The 20155-nt window shown below is 42.7% G+C and overlaps 1 protein-coding gene and 1 long non-coding RNA gene across 3 annotated transcripts in view; one reads left to right on the forward strand and one right to left on the reverse strand.

The window, feature by feature from the left end:
* Positions 1-1932: 1932 nt before the first annotated feature.
* On the reverse strand, positions 1933-6450 carry LOC135498958 (uncharacterized). Its single transcript, XR_010449190.1, has 3 exons — positions 6225-6450; positions 4511-4617; positions 1933-3495 (listed from the first exon to the last, which is right to left on the reverse strand). It is a non-coding gene; the product is annotated as an uncharacterized LOC135498958 (long non-coding RNA).
* A 3582-nt stretch (positions 6451-10032) lies between these two features.
* Positions 10033-20155, forward strand: part of LOC135498764 (corticotropin-releasing factor-binding protein-like) — a 70587-nt gene continuing 60464 nt past the window's right edge. The window contains exon 1 of one of the 2 annotated variants that reach the window (XM_064789177.1): positions 10033-10778. In XM_064789177.1, the coding sequence (XP_064645247.1) occupies positions 10710-10778 (69 nt within the window). In that variant the 5' untranslated portion in view covers positions 10033-10709. The remainder of the gene's footprint in view (positions 10779-20155) is intronic. The other variant, XM_064789176.1, reaches the window with a different exon arrangement.

A 20155-nucleotide genomic window follows, 5' to 3' on the forward strand; every position in this document is an offset into this window, starting at 1 on the left:
CATCCCATCCAAAAATAAGCAGATTTAAAGCATATTTTTGCAAGTGAGGGCTGTTCAAGGACATCATTTTCACATGGAGAATGATTCTTTTTTTGCCAGAGCACTGTCACAAGCCTGCATAAACATAGTGCTCCAAGACGTGCACTCAGCTCTACAAATAATGTGAGTGGCAGTCTCCCCTTTAAGGGGATGAGAGGTGGGAGGGGGGGGGGGGTGATGAGGACTGAAAGGCCTGCTGATAATCGGGGATGAGAGAGTACAGTACATGGACCCTCTCTCCCTGTGTGTAGATTTTAACTGTTTACAAGCATCCGCAAATGACCACCTCCGATGCATACTAGACTCCCTAGGCAGCCCATTGCGTCATCCTAATTTGGTCTCCTCAGGGTGAGGAACAAGGCCGGTCCGCTGTGTCCGGAGTGTAATGCATACATGCCAAAATAATAGGACTCTGGAAGAGAGGGACGCCAGATATGCGTTTGCAAAAGAGAATGGTTTCACGTTAGGTCGTCACCAGCCATGTTTGAGGGACAGACGACAGCAAGCACAAATGACCATGCATTTGATTCAGTTAAGTCGGGCATGACAAAGCACTGTTCTGCCCTCCAACATGGCTGACCATGAAAACACTCTATACTGTTATATAATCCTCTTAATTCCACAAAATACCTCTTGCCCCCGCCCCCCCCCCCCACCACCACCACCTATAGTACCCCAATGCCCACCCCCCCCCCCCCCTTATGTGTCATGTCCTGGCAGAACCAGGCTTGTCACAAGAACTAACCGCCGAAGGAGAGCCTCGCCACCTGAGCGGTCGTTGCCCGCATTGTAAAATACCGCCAGGCCTCTGCCCTTTCATGTATTCATACTGGAGATAAAACATTCTCAAATGCGATGAGAACTCGGTGACTTGCCGGATATAGGCTGGGCTTGGAATTATTCTATTCTATTTCAGGAAAGATTCAAACTAGTGAAAATGATTCTGGTGAAACCCCATTTAGACTAGAACAATGGCATGAATGGTTAACTTGAGCTCCAATGCAGTTCGTGCTCTTTTTTATGTCTTCGGCACAGCCTCGCGGCCCTACTGAAAAGCGTTCTTGTGGTTGTTGTCGTTATAACCTATTTAACGAATTTTTTTTTGACAATTCGCGGATGATTCGGACCTTCAAAGGCTTCAGCATCCGGTGAGTCACATTTACAGGATCAGGTAAGTTAGAAGTAAAGATAGAAGCACGTATGCATAAAAAGTTTCAAGTAACTGTGTGACGTGCAACATGCAAATATCGCGGGCAATTTCGACCCTTCTTCTGAAAACGCGTGCTTCCCGGAGCACGCTGTGTAGGCTACAGTGTATTTTGCACAACGGGCCTTGGCGACATTGTAACAATCTGTTAAACGCGATGATACGGTATTTCGTAGTTGTTCAGTTACTTTATTTACGGTGTGGCCAGTGCATTATTCTCGTTGGCAATATGGCAGTTTCACAAGGTGGCCTATTTGGGTTGATGGGGCCCGGGCCAGATGCTGATTTTGGTTCTTGGGGCTCGGAGTTTGGGAGACAGTCTAGGTCAGGCTTTGGTGCACAGCAGCCTGATCGGTCTCTCGTCTGTCTAAGCCATTGTCTCGGGATATGATGGGGTGAGAACCAGAGTCGATAGGCCTACTAGTGACATAATTTTGTTGGGAAAAATGGGTCGACTTCTAATGTGTGAGTGTGGCCATCTAGGGGTTAAGCCACATCTGTGAGACTCTGTCAGAGGTTGCTACACGCACTTAACTCTTTTTGACCAAATTGTCACCAAGTGGACTCTATGAGTTCTCACTGCTTCATAACCCATCAACCCCAATGTATGATATATGATAGCCTACTCATCAGCATCTAATGGCCTTTGTAATGAAGATGAAATAAAAATACGAACACATGTAATATACTTAAAATCCTAGAGACCTATTTACTTATATAATCCTCAATTTTATTGAATGAAACAATCATTTATATACATTACACTGATTACAAAGCATTTTGAAAATACCAGCAGCTGAACTAAATAAACTTTACATGGTTTTCCTACGATATGAATAAAACTAATACATCTAATATGATAATCACTATCTTCAACAGTTTTATCCAAAACAGTCAAATACAGCAGAACACCCATGGTCCCTGATTACAGAGGTCAAATTGAATAAAAATTACCAATTTTGGACCTAAATCAAAAGTATCCTCAATAGAGAGGTGGGGTCCTGCTTACAGAGGTGCAGTCCGCTTAGAGAGGGTCTAGTGTCAATGTACAGTGGAACCCTTCTAAGCGGACACCTCTCTCTGAGCACAGTAAATGTGGTCATTTATCCTTACCTCTGTAATCAGTCCATATCTCTATTTAAAACAGCTTTTTTCTGTCCCAATACATGTATATGTTGAACACTTTAAATTGGACGAATTTTACTTATATCAACAAGATCAGCCAGGAATTTTCAGCAATTAAAATGCCAATACATGAGTGGTACTTATATATACAGAAATTTCTACATGAATACAAAACTGCATAATTGTGTAGGACAGATGCATCGCTTACAAGTCAATTCCACCAAAAAGCTATATTTCTGTAAATTTATAAAAATTAGCTCAGTCTATGAATAGGTTAAAATCTTGTCACCCGTAAATCGAGGATGAGAACCAAGCAAATGTTAAAGCCTAGCCTTTGCCAATGCACAAGAAAATCAAGATAGTTTAGCATTTCGTCACCGTAGTACAGAAAAAGTGTCAGTTGCTTATTAACAAGGGATGGAGTATTTGTCTAAACATGAATAGTCATATGTATAAAATCTAAAACAGATACCGATGAAGATGGCTGGTTGTTAAAACTGACGGGTCAAATATACTCTACGGAGAAAGGCCGAGGCCGAGCTCTAGCGTATGTTTGAGATGTGGACTTGAACCTTCTGTTGAATTATTGTCACTTAATTCCCGTGATCAGTCAGCGCACGCTGCTGCTACCATTTCGTTCCGGTGTAGAAATTTAAAATGTCCTAGGATAAAATGTCCGGGAACAAAGGATTCTATTATGCGCTGAGCTAGTGACGGTCATTGCCTCTATAGAACCATATGCCATAATCTGTCAGAGTACAATAGGCCCGGACACTTTTTCTAGGGGGGACACTTTTTACTTTTACACCGGCACCGTTCACCCTGGACAATCACGTGACCGAGACAGTCCATGATCAAAGATGACACTGATTTGCATGGCTAAAGGACGTCCGGCACCAACATATTTACAAAAACATTTTCAACATGGCAAAAGGAAGTAACAAGATTGACAAATTCGGCATCATCCGCCAGGAGGCGTTGCACATATTAGTCGAGCACGTCCAGCACTTGAATCTGTCTCGAATTTTGTTGCTTGGCTCCCCGCACGTCTCTTCCCACTTTCCGCAGTCCTTACGGGATCCCCATCGCCATTCGGGTCTCGTTTGGGCAAGCCATTCCATGTGCTTAAGGTAAGGTAAGAAGTGTCAGAATGATAGAGGTTAGGCATATGTTCAAAGAGATTTGTGTGCATGTTGCAGACTACAGAGTTCTCCACAGGCTTTCCTCAAGGTAGGGTGGTATACCCTTGATATTCAAAATGTTTTGCCAGTGTGCAACACAAGGTAGGGTGGCCGGCTATTTATTTAGCATGGCCCTATAGAAACCCTTCAAAAAGTCTAGAGCAAAGTAGGGTGGTATGCTGCCAATGTAGGGTGGGCCGCCTTGACTAATGACCTTCCGAAGAACATTTGAATATGCATATACTTGACTGTATGTCATAGACAAAATATACAGAATATTCTCTCGGGCCAAAGCAACCCGACCAAATCGAGAACGCGGCCAAACTCTCTCTCGGCCCGAACTCGGTAACCGATAAAATGTTGCGACCAGCCTTGACTTTGCATGGAAAGGTCCGCGTCCCGCTCAGGGTGCGGCATGGAAGACGTGATGACATGCGCGCGACTTCCATCAAGGGGGTCTTAGTCAGTTTTTTACATCCTCTTAGGTTTAAGTTTTGTACACACCCTAATAGGTGGGCCTACCGGTTCTTAGTTATTTATTTCGGGATCTTTGTCTTTTACCTCGGTCTTTGTTTTTCTTGCTTCGGGATCGTAGTTTTTTACCTATAGGTCTTAGTTTTTTTACTTCGGGGATCTAATTAGTTTTTTACATTGGGTTCTTAGGTCTTAGATCTTAGGTCTTAGCTTTATTAACACCTTATTGAGAGTGCGTTCAGTGATATCTCTCATAAACCAGCAATGAATACTTAGTGTTTATCTATGCCTACTCTTGCGGGGAAAATGATAGACTGCGGCTGACATCGGTACCATGAAGAACCGCTTGATCTCAAGATCCTTGTCATGGAAATTGAAAGAATTTTCGTTTACTTCGAGAGATACACAATACAGAAAAGAGGATCGGTGGAAAACTAGTTTTCAAGGTAAGAAAATTTGCTGTTTGGGTTTTCTATGCTCTTACCACGCAAACATCGTTCTTGTCACCACACGTCACCATCATACCCTTGGATCCTCCTATCATCCCAGTAGGCATCTTGTCCTCTTGCCAGCAGTTGAGCGCCGTGGAACCTGGCAATCAAAGTAAATAGGGGCCTAATACTTGAGACAATGCATAGTTATTATCAGAGTGACCTACGCCAGCAATTTTTCCCTTAGGTTTACGCTGTCTGTTTGCTCTGTGGTGCTTCAATGAGAACGGCGGTACTGCTGTACTGGCAGCACAGAAAACCTGCCGTCTTTGAAGCAATACACCTACTGAGTACAAACTGCCGCTAAAATAACCTGCAGCCATCGGGAAAATTGATACAGGCACCAACTGCAACGCGCGAGCATGCATGCATTTAGAATAGATTGACCATTGGCGTCGCCTGAGGTAAAAAAAATGCGGCCGCATTAGTTTTTTGTGGAGGGTGTCGGGACTATAACAAAATTAACTTTTTCTGGCCAATTCACTTCTGTTGGTTGTGACCTTGAACAAGATGCTTTTCCCAAGCAAGGTGTGCAGGTGCCTCTGTGAGTTTCGTTTACAAATTGGAATTCAATTACAGAAATAGAGTAAAATGTATTATTTGCTTGAACGTTGTATATACATGTACCTCTTTGCGTACACATCTTCTTATGTTCTAGTTTTTCCAAGAAATACCCCAACAAGTCGACTACTTATCAATGAAAGTGGCTCATGCATACTTAACTCAAGTGGTGATATGAAAATTCAAGGTCTGTAGGATCATGAAAATGGAGACAGTGAGTCATTTTTAGGACCTAATTTGGATCGCAGCCAAACGCAAGTAAAAGAAGAATTAGGCAAGGTGAGTTCATGCCGAATTAACGGTGTAACGTTTTTAGTTGTTCCCCATATATCAGAGTTTGCAGACAATTGAAAGCTTGAGAGATCATGACGTTTCCATTGGGAGAAACAGAGCAAATTGTAACAATCATTCAAGACAAATCATCAGCACGTCTGTCTTCGTGAGCCTTCTTAAAATCTACCTCCTTGCTGATGTCATCTAATTATTAGGTATTATAAGGTGTCTTTGATAACTTCTTGTGGAGCCTAGCACTCTAAAGACCCAGATTTATTTAGATATTTTAAACATTTGTATCTGTCCGCATTTCAAAACAATGAGGGAAATACTCAAAAACGAAAACAAGCCAAAAAGTTAAAGACGAAGAGGACTTGGTTGTTTAAAACATATATTGGCACTAACGCTGCCGTTAGCTTCATGAGCTGTATCTCTTTCAGTTAAGCCGACATGATGGGTCGAGTAGGCCTAGTAGTTTTGGCCACAGGTATTTACGGTCGGAAATGACACTACAATGTCGCATTTCCCTCTTTAATTGTGTCCACGGAAAGGAACATCCGCATCAGCAGAATCTGATGAGGGGACTCGTAATGTCAGTGCATCGATGCATACAAACAGGACCATCAGATTAGTTTCACTTCATGTTCAAATAAGTTACACAACCCATGATTCGGAGACATAGTAATCGATCATGGTCATAGTTTCGTACATGGGTAATGTGAAAGGAGTACACTATCACAACCCCTTCTCTTCCAAATCCCAACATTGGGGACAATCTCACAACCACCGATACGTTTTTTAGTAGACCTGCTTTTTTCAGGTCAACCAAACGCCCAAAGCCATGACTCGTATCCTATATAGGGCAGGACTTACCTGTTATAATTCCGACAAAAACGACCACCAAAACCAAGTACAGACTGTTCGTCATGACGTTTGTCGTGCGAGTTGGAGGGATCGGAATATAACCATCAATGTCCTTGATGTCCTTAGGGCCTAAAAAAGCACCAAAAAGAGGAAAATATCGCAAAAGAAACGCTGTATAAACTGTCTTCCGTGTGCGAAGTAGCGCTGAATGCACTGCGAACAGCTGTGTATGGATGCACTACCAAAATGGTGGCAAAACAGGCCGCGTCACCTTTTGTTTGGTGGACAAAGGTATTATCGATTAACCTTCCCAGCAATGCCTTGTTGAGGTCGTCGTCGTCAGTGGACGCATACAGTTTAGGCATACAATAGATTCAGTCGACTGGGACAGTACACCTTTCACATATCTGGTCTTTGGTATTGTTATGTAAATATGTACATACCTTTCGGGGACTATCGTATTTCAATAGGTCTTGTTGACTCTGGCGCGAAGGGACTCTTGATTTGAAAATGTTTGAAACCGGTAATTGTTTGTTTTCTGGCGCAAAAAATGAAGATCAAGAAGACATGCGCTTCTACGTGCTCTTTTACGTTGTAGAGTTACTTTTACGCGGTATTTGGGTTATGACTATGTCCTCCTCAGACTGATCTGGGATGAATGGAAATGATTGGATCATACCGCGATCTCTCTCTCTGAAATAGTACCTCCGTGGGTCCATCAAGGAAGTTTTAAATAGTCTTTTCACGATTCCATGAACCTAGCTAGTCAAGGTTATTTGTAATGCGTTTCCGAGAGAAACATGGCTTCATTTTGTGGAATATGTTCATGGAAGAAAAAATAATCCAATTCCATATCGTCACCCTCATAAGTAAGAAAGTTCATTTGTGCAACACTCATATCATATGTCATCGTCTATATATATATATATTCTTAGTTGTGCTGCGAAATCTTCGTAAAAGGTCGTGGATAAAGTACATTTGAGTACTTCGTACTTCGTCGTCCGTCGCTCTTCGTAACATGGAAAGAGTTGCAAATTCTGCCTTTTGTCAAAATAGATCACGCTATACCCCTCATCGATTCAAGAAGCTAGCTATTATGAGTTAGTTTGTCACTCAGTTAGCTGGTGGCGTCGTCATTCTGGAGACAAATCGATTCGTTGGCAGTGGCAAAGATCTCTTATCACTCGCGTTTCTGATTCTGCGGTGACTTGCTTCTGGGGGGAAGCTAGTCCTCATGAGCTATATGCCGTGAAGTCCAGAGTGTAACACCTGCCCTTAGGAATCAGCAGCCTTTACGAGTCGAGGCCAACCTCCCCGATGAACCCAGCCTCCGACTCTAAAAAGACCCTGATAACTTTGGAACCACTCTTGGGACCTAATTACGACCAAGTATGGATTAGATCTCATGCAGAATGAAATAGAAAAACTTGTCAGGGCGACTTAAAGAAAACCTGTCGCGAAACTCTTATGAAAGTGGGAGCATTATCAAATGGCCGGAAAAAGATAAAATGAGGATCTCTTCTCATTCATAAATCTGAGTAGTTTCGAGGACCCCTGACAGTGAGACGGTTCTCACCCTTTTTATCCATGAATCGCGTCACCTATTACGCATTGTCGATAAGCATTGCCATTGTATGAAAAATATTTTTCAGACCATAAACCATGATCGCAGCTTGTATCAGATATTCCTGTAGTAACTGTCACATGACATTTTAACCAAAGCGCTGGCGATATTCTTTAGTCTGCATCGCAGCAGGACTTCTTTATTCCTTCGTTGGAGTGCATCCTCCGCACATTGGGAATTAATTAAAACATTTCACTCGGGTTCAAAACAGAAAAAAACCTTTTTTTCTCACTTTGATCTTTCGCGAGTAAAGTCGTATTGTTGTTTATGGAATTGATACCATACTGAAGGCTTTTTTAAGAAGTTATGGCTGAGCGAACTCAGCCTTTGACATACTTTTTATTTCTTGTTTCAGGAAAAAAACTCCAAGAGGGATGTTTCTTTAGGTTTTCCAATCAAAGATTTTTTCGCGATTTTTATTTTCGCGAACCTAGGTTTATTATTCGCGAATACAGCGAAATTAAAACGCTCGCGAAAATTTAGTGGTCTACAGTATAAGAAGGAGCCAGGTGAGTGAAATTATAGTACGTGAACTCGCCGCTAGGTTTCTCAACTCAAATCAATTCACGTTGGAACCACGAGACCTTATCTATCACCAAGTCTCTAACTGTGCATATGGCATCGCGTGGCGATCCAATTCGAGCTCCTACTTACCTGTCTATTCCCCCTTAAACATGTTTCAGTTCCGCGTTTGTTTAGGTTGCCGCAAATTTCATCACGAGTCTTCCCGATCATGCCGATGGCGCCATCATTTTTCAGGTTTTCTCTCAGATGATAAGATGAACCCTGACGGATGCGGTGTCCAAGTCAAAAGAAATAAGGGAAGCAAAGAAGGTTGGTCTTTTATATTAAGACAGGCCGGAATCTTTCATAATGACTCCAGTATCGACCTGATGCGGACGCGCGTCGAACTGTAATCAAATAGTGTATGCTCTTTCACACGCCGTCTGCGCTTCTTAACCTGATTGTCACCTATTAGCTTTGTCTTTGAATATTGTCAAAATGGGTTGATTGGCCCATCGGCTTCTTTTGATCTCGTGTGAGGTATGATAATTAGCTAATTAAAAACCAATTTGGCTTGTTTCGGTAATCGTGAAACTTTGTAAATCGGCAGGTTTCGAAACCCTTGCGAAGAGCAAAGGGCCACGAAGCAAGAAGTACAGAGTTCTTGAAACTTGCAATTCCTCCTACAACAAAGTGCAGGATGCATTAGTATAGGTCTTGATGTCAAGACAGACCTTCGCCGTTCATAGAGCAAATCTGTGCTAAAACTAACAACTAGACATAACCGATTGTTATCAACAGGATAATATATATATACTTCTGAGCAGAATTTATGCCATCTAAAAAATGTCTCCTCTTTGGCATGTCTCTTTCAACGCGCGAAATGACGGATTGCAAGTATGCGGAGGGTTTAAGTTATTAGGCAGTTTTCGCAAAGCCCCCGCAGAAACGCCCATGTGAACGCCTATCCCATTGTTCAACTTCCTGATCACGATGCCGAGCAAGTGTACGCGTTGGCATTAATTAAATTAAATTAAATTACCATATTTTATAGTGCCCTATTCAGGTAAAACCAGCTCTAAGGCACTTTACATTGGTAAAACACTGGTGTAAAACATAAGAAATTTAAAACAATGGTAATGAAGAGAAATATAAAAACTAAGACTTCACCCATTTAAAAATTATTTGGAAAATAAATGAGTTTTGATGGCCCGCTTAAAGTCACTGACTGCCTCCAAGGTTCGTATTTGCTCAGGGAGACCATTGAACAGTACGGGACCAGCAACAGCAAAAGATCGGTCACCCAGCTTTTTAGTCTTAGAGGGCACAGAGAGGGTTAGACTCGACGCTGATCGAAGTGATCATTTCGGAGGGTTGCGAAACCTCCCTTCTTGCTCGCGGACACGAGATCTGACAATTGGTCGGCCAAGAAAACAAGAACTGAAAGCCTAGTGGGTGATCCAGTGTGTAAGCTTACAAGTCCGTTCTTTCGGGAAGGATTGTGATCAGCATCCCCATTGGCAAACATAGGATTTTCCTCGCCAGTAATCCGGTGATTCATATCCTCCTCTGGGAGGAAACTCGATCTTCTGTAACAAAAATTTAACGTGCTGCTTCAGTTACATTCTGAAAACAGCGTTGCCAAGATGCCGCGTGATTCATCTGGGGCTCTCGTCGACGAAAGGTATGATGTCGTGGCATAAGGCGGAGAATTAGCGAATAGGCCTGAGCAAACGACACCAACATCTATTCACAGGGGTCAGTGCACTCCCCAACTTCCGGAACTCTTACGGTGCAGCCATTTTGAATTGCTACTCCATAAATCAATTAGTCCGCGTACGTGTAGAGGTTGAAACGACACAGACGAAACTTGACCGCATTCGGGAAACATCGGAGCCAACTTCGTCAAACATCGTCAAAGTGTAGTCAACGCCGCGTGGTTTCGGAAGCTCATTGAGGACAATTCTACGTTGACACGAGGTATTTGATCACTTGACAGCGAAACGTTCCAGAGGTTGTGTTGTGCGGCGCGCCACTTGAAAACAGCACGCGCAGACGATCGTCGATCATAAATTCAGGACGTAGGTTGGAAAGGATTTCATTACGAGTCGCCGATATTGATATCCGGCGGCGTTCCGAGATTAATAAAGCAGGGCAGATTAAGAGGTACCAATTGAAAAGGCCGATTCATAGCTGACTAATTATCATTTGTGGATCGTCCTCGGAAATATTGATATAAACTTGGTGTCCGTTTCGGGTTCGGGTATTCGTTTCAAGGAATCTTATCTGGATACTGGGAGAAAATATTGGCTTTTTGAGAAGGATATTTTGAATTTGGATTTGGCAGGACGTTTTGAAGACTCATTATGAAGGCTGCTTTATGCTTTTGTGTGCTGATGACGGCGTTCTCGGCTGCTGTTGGAAATCCTGCTAAGGTAAGAATGTGTATACATGTATTTTCACCTGAGGTTTTGCTGTCTTCATTCCGTGGTCGACTAGGTACTTGGTGACAAGTTACAAAGTGTAACAAATAATCTTTCAATTTTATATCGAATTTCCAATAATCGTTGTTAAAATGCATACGCCGCTCTTTGTAAGGGTTGCTAAAACTGCCTATTGACAGTCATCAACGATGCTAAAATAGAGCGCATGGCTTTCATGCTCTAGAGAACTTGAAACACCTGTATGCCTTTGACATCGGGCAGCATTTCGGACACAAGAAATTGCAATTAAAGTCATTTGACCACGCGCTAAATGTCGCCAAAAAACAAAGTGATGGCGATACCTTTATCACGAAGACGTAGATATTGAACACGCTGTAAAGGCCTTTTCCCGACACAGTAATGTTCGTCGATCTCCAAAAACCCGAACTTTTTATACGCGGTAATCGCTAGGAGCCAAATTACTATTGATGTTACCCATTAATGGACTAAGTGAACCCTTGCATTATTTATCAGAGTTTCTATTTCAGGTGTCAGTCGACTGTAGTAGCCGTATACTGCTGATTCGTCTGATTCATCTGACTCTCTCTATCTCAATATTGACCACCTTCCACGGTGTTTAAAAACAACTGTTCGGGATTCTTCTTCTTTGCGTTCGACCGGTTAATTTTTTCGCATTTTTCGCTTTCGAGAATGTGGCAGTGTGACATAAATCGGCTTCTGTTCTGCATAGTTTTTCTTGAAGAGATTGGAACTCCGGCCAGGCCTTCCCTCGGTTGGTAATCAGAGGACAATCATCCAGGTTCCGGGTTCTTCTTCAGAGAAACCACGTTCACAGATGGCAGATTCACACAAGCCCAGTTTTCTTTAATACTTTTTAAGGCGGTGTCCAGTTCTTAGTCGGAAGATAGCAACTTGTTGTTCGCTCTCCAGTTTGTCGATGTTGTCTGACTTGAAGTTGTCGCCACCATTTCTTGCTTCCCACTTGGTGTGATATTGATCTTGGACTCTCAAGTGGCTTCAAAAGGAGTTAAAAAAACCTGTCTCCTCCAAAATTGATATTCGAAAATAGGGCTATCGTTTAGGATGTTCTGGTGCAAACACTTCATGTCGTTGGTCAGCCGTTTGATAGAAGGTCTGTTGTTTGGTTCAGGTGAGCAAGTTTACCAAGGGCATATTTTTCAGAAAAACTCGCTGATAAACTTGATTGAACTAACGGAAAAAGACTAACAACTCAAATCAGATTACGAGGTGAATTAGAAATTGCCAGTATTGATTGGCTGTTAAACGTCTCACGTATCTCACGTATTCCTTCGTTTGTATCGATTTGCCAATTTCTACTTCGCAATGCGCGCTCCAAGCCGGGATTCTTAACCTATCATCGAGGTACTCTTGGACACTTTTCCAAAGTTGTCATTATTGAAATTCTGGTGACACCATTCATTCGACTGAAAAACCTCATTTTTGTGTGACCTTTACTAACAATCATGAACAATCCTGTCACAAAATGTTGCTACAATGCAAAAATATCTTTCATTAACGAATTATCGGCAGCTGTTGATTGTCAATAGTGATCTGAACATATACGCCATGTTTAATTTCCTTGGCTGCATGGTTTAAGGAGATGGAATCGTTCTCCCTGGCTGCGTCATCTGATGATCCGGATACGAATCGGACAGTATCGGGAGTCCTCTGAAGCCAGGTAACTGAATGTCTGCGACAACCAGGGTTCGAAACAGCAGCTTCATTCTGTTGGTCCGGATATTAGCCTCCACTGTAAAACGCCAAATTCTTGCTCCATATCATTTTTCAACTCGCAATTCTTTTGCGTCGCGTAAACGCGGCGCACATATGTTTGAGACTATATCATTCATGATGTCGTGAGCGATGTGATCTGGTCTTAAGACAATCTAGAGACAGTCAGGTTTGACCCGTTCCAAGAAGCTTCACCCTCAGGCCAGTGTTTTTCGCATGGGTTCTCCTGCTCCGTCGACCCAATGGAAAGTCGAGGCCTACGCGTACAGACAAACCATTAAAGGAATACAAGACCTCTCCAAATCACTTCTTTTGCCATGTTGATAATTTGATACAAACGGTATGTTGTTGAGATATTATATACTGTGACCAGGTCGCCTTAAGGACGTAGTTGAACTGAGTATCCTCCGTGACAAGGAAACATAATGGAAGTTGGTTACATGTGTATATGGTTTGTTAGTAACTTTAAGGTAATATAGGACGCGAGTTCTTATTACAAAGGTTCAACCAGGGGCGAGAAACGACAGTTCTTGTTGAAGCTGACTGTTCAAATGTACCACTACTTACTTAAATGTAACATGATGGTTTAAGCCGTCAAAAGTGCGAAGGACCTTCGTCATAGTGTTTTGTCATTGGCAGCTTCCAACAAGTCTTCACCAAGTCCAGCTCCCGCGCCATCTCGCTTCACTGCATTAAGCCATCTGACACGGGTCGTGTCCTACCCCTTCTTCTCTTGCCACCAACTTGTTCCTTGCGCCAGCTCTACAGCTTCTCAAGGGAATCTGTCCACTTACATACGGACGACATGTCCGTACCAGCGGAGACTTCTCACTTTTAAGAAGAGGGATGCTGTCGGTTGGTAACTTAAATGTACTAGTACCTTGTTAAGTTTAGCCGAAGCCGAGCCCGGGGAAATTTTCATCATTTGGACATTTGGATCCGAAATTGAGAATTTAATTTCGATCTCATTGAGAGCTCAAATTGGGGGAATGAGTTATAGCATCATTCGAAAGATGAATGTTGCTGAGATATCATACTAAAGCGCCCTGCAATTTCCTGCCTCTGGCTCTCACGAGACCACTTTGGTATGCGTGAGGATTTTTAGACTTGAAGCACCATGACAAGTACTGAAATGTTAAAATTCTTAATCATTTCCTCGGCAAGCAATCATAACATTCAGTAATCATGATACACGTCTACATGTTGTAAGTGTTTTGTTTTGAGGTAACATTGAAGATGACAACTACTCATGGAGGTCGTGTTGAGGTGAAGTGGTGTTGTTCGTCGCGAATGAGGGGCAGAATGCTAAAAAAGATGACGAGAAAATGGATTGCTAGACGAAGATACCGGTGTTGTCCCCTTCTTCTCCTAAGCGTTGGGCGCAGCATCAAATTCTGTGGTCGGGGGTTGTCATGAATCGGGCTGTGGCATTCAGGTGTTCTTCTTTCCTCCACAGTTTCTTCTCGACATTTTGCTCCTAGGCCAGGTCGTTCCCCGCCGGGCTTCAAAGAGAGTCCAACCTTGGAGGATGTCTCCAGAAAAGCGCTCCGACTGCCAATCTGGTCTACAGACCATGAGAGGTAACAGGCGCTGATGGTGCCAATTTCGATAATCTGTTCTATTCTGGATCATTCTGACATCCTTTGTAGCGGCGACCACCTTATGGGAGCGTGGTGGCTCGGTGGAGGCGTCAGACATATATCGGAAGGTCGTGGGTTCAACTCAGTGCTGCTCTGTGTAGTCTCAACTGGCTTGAAATTGCCAAGTGTAGCTAGCGTAGTGTGTTACTGTGAGATTCTTTGAGGTTTCTTCAGATTGGTTAGGCTGGTTTCGAGATCGTAAAGGGCTTTGAGACTGTTGTATCAAGTGCTATGTAACAAACTTGATTATCTACACAATGTCCCTATGACAGCAATATGTTCTGAGTGAACGTCTAATGTGAAGTTTTACTTTTAGTCCGATCTTCGTGTAGTCCATGCAACACTCAATATATTTCAACGTAAAGGTGACGCCCCCTCACAATGCCAAGACCGGACCAATACGCTCTTGTACGAACTCACAAATATACATCTCATTTAGACATCATTGAAACATGATCGATATCTGTCGCTCGCGTACCATGTAACACTGAAGTCAGAAAAAGAGATTGAATTTGACTTAGCCCAAGAGCCTATGGCGCGCTCTTACTGTAAAATGAATCAAAGGTGTATCCCGTTGATCGTGTGGAACTTTGAAAGCAGCAAATGGATTAATGTTGACATGTCTAAAAAGCTAGGGGTGCGTCACGCCTTTGGAAATAAGATGCACCCCGTCATAAATGTATCAGTCCTTTGAATAAAGCAGATTAGAATTCAACATTTAGTTCGGAAGGCTATCAAAAAGGTCACGCCCTCCCTCGCAGATACAGTCTCTCGTACCCAGGCACTCGCGTAGGAACAAGTGTCAGAAAAGGGAATCGAAATCTACTAATGTACGGTACTTCAGTGTCTTAATAGCGCCCCGGGTGTATTAGAATTCTACTCAACCCGTTATGAGATAGGATTGCGATTGATTTTAACGGAGTATCTGTCAAGGCTCGAGGCACCCAGAGTTCGTATTTACCAAATAACGGATAATTCATTTACAACCATTGGGGTCCCTGTGGACCCACTGGAGTCAATCTTAGGTGCGATATTCTCCCGTTTTTCTCATGCTCAGTAAGATTGTCGAGAAGCTCTTCTTGAGTATATTGTCCTCATGGGAAATGATTCACTTGCGTTCGCACGCTTAAGGGTAGGGCTGCTCTGATCGCGATTTGACGTGATATCGCAGGAATTTTACGAACGAAACGCATGCGGTTTTTGTTGTTTTGGGTGCAGTGTGGCGTGATATAACAGAACATCACTCATTCATGACAATGTTATACATTTTCAGTAGATTTTATGGGGGGGGGGGGGGGGGGCTGCACAGCTGTGTGTCTCTGAATCCATCACGTATTTGGCACTTTTCAGTGAAAAACCAGTGGGTGTCTCTCACCAAAGGTTGGCTTCGAGGAACCTTGAGTCAGACAGAATTTTCGAAAATGCACCCTTCGTGCTCCAGGGCCGTCGAAACAACACAAAGTTCACTTCATCCCCCAGGGAATGTTGTGTTTTGCGTGAAAAAGGTATTTGTTAATATTTTATTCTTTGATAGTAGAAACAACCTTTGATTATCTTCAATGTGAAGTGTTGACACTGTGGGCGCATCATGATGGGAGGACGAATAGTCCAATAGCCCTAGAACGCATTCGCAGTCACATTCACATTCAAAAAACATTCACGCCCATTTCAAAGCCAGTTTCTCGGGGTATAAACTGGTGTGTAACCAATGAAAAAAAGAACTTTATTGGAAATTGAATTCATCATGACTGTCGCTGAATTGAAAACGTGCCTGTAGGGAAGAATCGCAGCAGCATACTTACACTGTTAAGGTTTTGAGCTTTCGAAAAACCATAAGAGGTTTCTTGGCCAACGCAATAATTGGGTCCGTGTTTTTGCAAATTGAAAAAACTAAAATGGTTTCTAAGATGATGACTGAAAAACTTCTATACGGAGTGAACTTTTATTAATAATGATAAAATTGTTAGTTTATATGGCGCAACTTTCCAGAATTAGTCCTGTTCAAGAGCGCTCTCCCGTCTAGTTGTAGTATTGACTATAGAGTTCTGTTTTTATCTGTCCCCTGTATTGTTTGTAATGTTACTGTTTAGGCTATTCCATAGCCTAGGGGCACTCCTGGAGAAAGCTCGGCCTCCAAACTTATCAGTGTTGAACCGTGGTTCAATGAGGAGAGCCTGTGCTTCTGATCTCAGGGGCCTGGCTGGTGAGTACAGATTTGTGATGGCTGATAAACCATTAATAGGCTTTTCAAAAGCTAAACAACCCTTTTTTTCTAAGAGTGTAACTTAACGTTGAATTGAATTGAAAAATTCTACTACAATTTATATGCTCTGCAGTTCTGGATATTGAATTGATCTTGCTGTTTCATTGAAGTCCTCGCAACATTACCAAGAGGCATTATAGATTTACCGATGGGGGCGCACGGTGGCGAATAGGTACCTCCTCATAAATCCCACCCACAAGTTGTGCCTTTAACAAGGTTAAGGCGCGATAGATAAATAGATTCGCTGAAACCTGACCCTGGTAAAAGGATATTTTGCTTTTCCTTTCCACTACCCTGGAATTTGCAATCGATGTTGCAAAGTGCTATTGGACATTGGTAATCGCATGACTTCGACCATTATAATGTACAAATCGACTGGACTAAGTAACTGCATGGCCAATTTGACATCTCATGAATCGGTGATATACAATTCCATTATCTTGAGGGTACTTGTTACTCATTCTGTACGTCGATAAAAAATAAGCGCCCCAGAGATAATGTCTTTATTTCAAGTGCAATTTTCATCGCATCAACCTGCGGTCAATTTCTCAAGCGACACCCCTAATTTGTGGTGGTCATCGTATGTTACTGCGACAAACGCTCATTTCGCATAGGAGGAAGATTACTCCTTGGAAAATAACACCGCCGAGTGCAGAGTACTAACTCTGCGGAAGAGAAACCCCGCAGAGAAAGTGTATTCAATGACCTTATGGATCTGGGCAAAATACTCAAATACAAACAAACAGGTAAATAAACGAACGCACAAAATCGAATGAACGCTCTGAACTCCTTTTTTTAGCTCACCTCTGGGGAGGTTATACGATACCGTGGCGTCCGTCGTCCGTCGGCGTCCGTCGTCGTCGTCCGTCAGCGTCGTCCGTCGTCGACCGTTAGTGGAGCACGTTTCGTCACCGCTAGGGCCAGATGGCTAAAACTTGGTGTGTTGGTAGCTTTGGGCAATATGCCCTGAGCTATTTTTCTTTTTCGCGATATGACCTACTTTCTGGCCGCCAAGCGGCCATATTGAAAATTAAATAAAGTCGGATTGCAACCAAATTTCATGTGATTGTATATCTATGTACTCTCTACAATATCCTTGATTTTCAGTCAAATCCATCGACCAATATGGCCGCCAGGCGGCCATCTTGAAATGAGATTCGAGTATTAAGGTATGACTCTCAAATTGTGTAAATACGTACTACATGTATGTCAATGTATAGACAGATGTACTAATACTGTTAATACCAAATTCGTATGCATAATAACTGTACTGCGGCATTGTGCATAGCTCTTTTCTATTTTCCTGGACCACCAGTATAAATTATGAACGGCGTTCTCTTTTAAGGGTTGCACTTGATCAACTTCACATAAACACACCATTAAAGGTAAATATTGAATAATTGTGAAAATTCTCATGAATTATTCACATTGTTTGCACTATTTTGAATTTGTATTTTTTGGGTTCAGGGGACGACGTCTAGCAATCTCGTCCTACATGGGCCTGCATAACGGTACTGGGCCGCCATAATGGTACCAGGTCTGCATAATGGTACTGGCCATGGCCAGCATAAAGGTACCGCGTCTTTCGCACATCTAGCTACAGAGCGCTTCTTATTGAGGTATGATAAATATAGTGGCGTGTAAATCTGGTATATATTGCGGTCTTAGTGCGAAATGGAGGCAGTTTTGTTTCAGTCTGGGCCAATTCAAGAAGCCCTTGCAAATGGCCGCGATCTGTTACCTCAAAAAACGCATACTAGGGTATCTGTTATTTGAAAAAGTTCATCCCAAAAGGGCGAATCCCTTCTGGATTTTTCCACTCTGCATCTTTATTTCGACCTTTCTCTAATGTTCTAAAGTTCAGTTGCTCACAAAAACCAGGATCCCTCATTTCCGAGAGAGAAATTCGACCATGGAAGCCCGAGGATTCCTTTCGTCTTACCGGAAATGTTGTCATAGAAACTCGTCAATTATATCTCCATGAATTTAATGAAGAAGTCAGTGAATCACGAAAGAAATCTGTGCGGTTGGTCTTCATGGTTGGTGGGATAAATGCATTTACAGTTTCCTTTGACCTTTTTGGTTGAATCAACATGACTATTCAAGAGAAACACAAGATGCTTTCAGAAAGCATGCCTTTGTACTGCTTGGAAAATTGAAATTAAAACTCCATAAAGCATCTTGGCCACAACAAAGTTACACTCAAAGCAGAGCTAGAAAAGGAAGTCTAGGTAGTTCTTTCATTCTCGCGGACGTTTGGAAAGACTGGCATTTGAACGTCGCCAATGCTTTAGGGGTGTTCAACGAAGTTAGGCATCATCATTGCTCAACATCGTGATGCTCATATCCTGCCTGACGATGATGATGATGATGATGACGATGATAGTAAGCGGTCTGGTATTCCAAGAAACAATGATACACCAGCCGAAGAAAAAAAAACGGCATTCGTTCCCATTCTTTCGTTTCCACACTGAAAAAGTGCATTCATGTATCGATGTATTATTATGAAATCAATGCTTTTCTCAATTAGCTCGGGGTTTACGTACATGAATAAAATTAAGTGGTAGAGGGTTCAGTTTTTGTGTCAAAAGTCGACAGCATCCAGGATCGTCCTCCCTTAGTGCTTTCGATCGGATGTTTCCCAAGTCAATGGTCTTGCTGACTGAGGCAATACGACTGAGACGAAACCACAATTCTCTCTCCACTGCATTTTTTATAAGGTGCACATCGCGTTCCTGGAACGATATATCTTTGTTGGGTTTGTGGTGTTGAGGCCTTTTTCTGGCTTGGTATCGATAATTCAGAAACAGGAAGTAAAATTAGGTTGTCACCGCCGCGATTTGGAATAAAATGGGCCAAAATGGGAAAATCTAAAAATTTGACCTAACTGTTTTACAGTGTTTTCGATGCAAAACCCGCCAAGTGACACGGTGTTCGGAAGCTACGAAACTGTTAATTGTTTTGCAGCCGATTTATCTTGTAAAGGCCCCCTATTGTCAAAATGTGGTACCCAGTGCCAGATAAGATGCCATGGTAATGCTTCTTTATTCTTAGACTTAAACAAATCTTTCCGAATGAGTGCAAGCGTGTAATGCGCTGCCTCGATTTGCTATCAAAGAGTCGCGTGTTATAGCTTTCGTTTGGTTGTGGTCTAAATATTCACCTGTTTCCTCTGTTTGTGATGTGTGACTTTGGAAATGCCTTGAAACACTAGAAAGCACTTACTGGTAAACCATCTGCTACGATTAATAATTATCTCGCCTTGTGTGATACTTTTTTTCAGTACATGTCTGATGATAGAGGACGCGGGGTTCATGTCACACGTCCACTAACTGTTCGGTTCGTGCTCTGACGAATTTCAAATGAACATCTTTGGACACGTCGACTGAGGAAGCTTTTCAGGGGTGGTGCGTTGAAAGTGGGTCCTGTTGCGATTTCCAGAGTCGCCCCAGGCGTACTTCAGGTATTGTGATCGATAGTGCTGCTGAGGATCTTTCTTCTGGTACAAGTCTAGATTTGCTGTGTCTTTCGAGAGTCGGCTGGTGGCCGAATGAATAAAAAGGCGGAATGAGTCCAAAATGCGATGGGGGTGGGGGGGGGGGGGGGTGGGAGTGCGGAGTGAAGCGAAACCCTCGCTTAGAGTCCGCTCCCGAATGTAACACCCGTCCGCCGGGAGATATATAACAAAGGGATGAACCCAAGCCGAGAAGCTA

This window comes from Lineus longissimus, chromosome 14, assembly GCF_910592395.1.
Source record: "Lineus longissimus chromosome 14, tnLinLong1.2, whole genome shotgun sequence".
In the NCBI taxonomy this organism is placed as follows: domain Eukaryota; kingdom Metazoa; phylum Nemertea; class Pilidiophora; order Heteronemertea; family Lineidae; genus Lineus; species Lineus longissimus.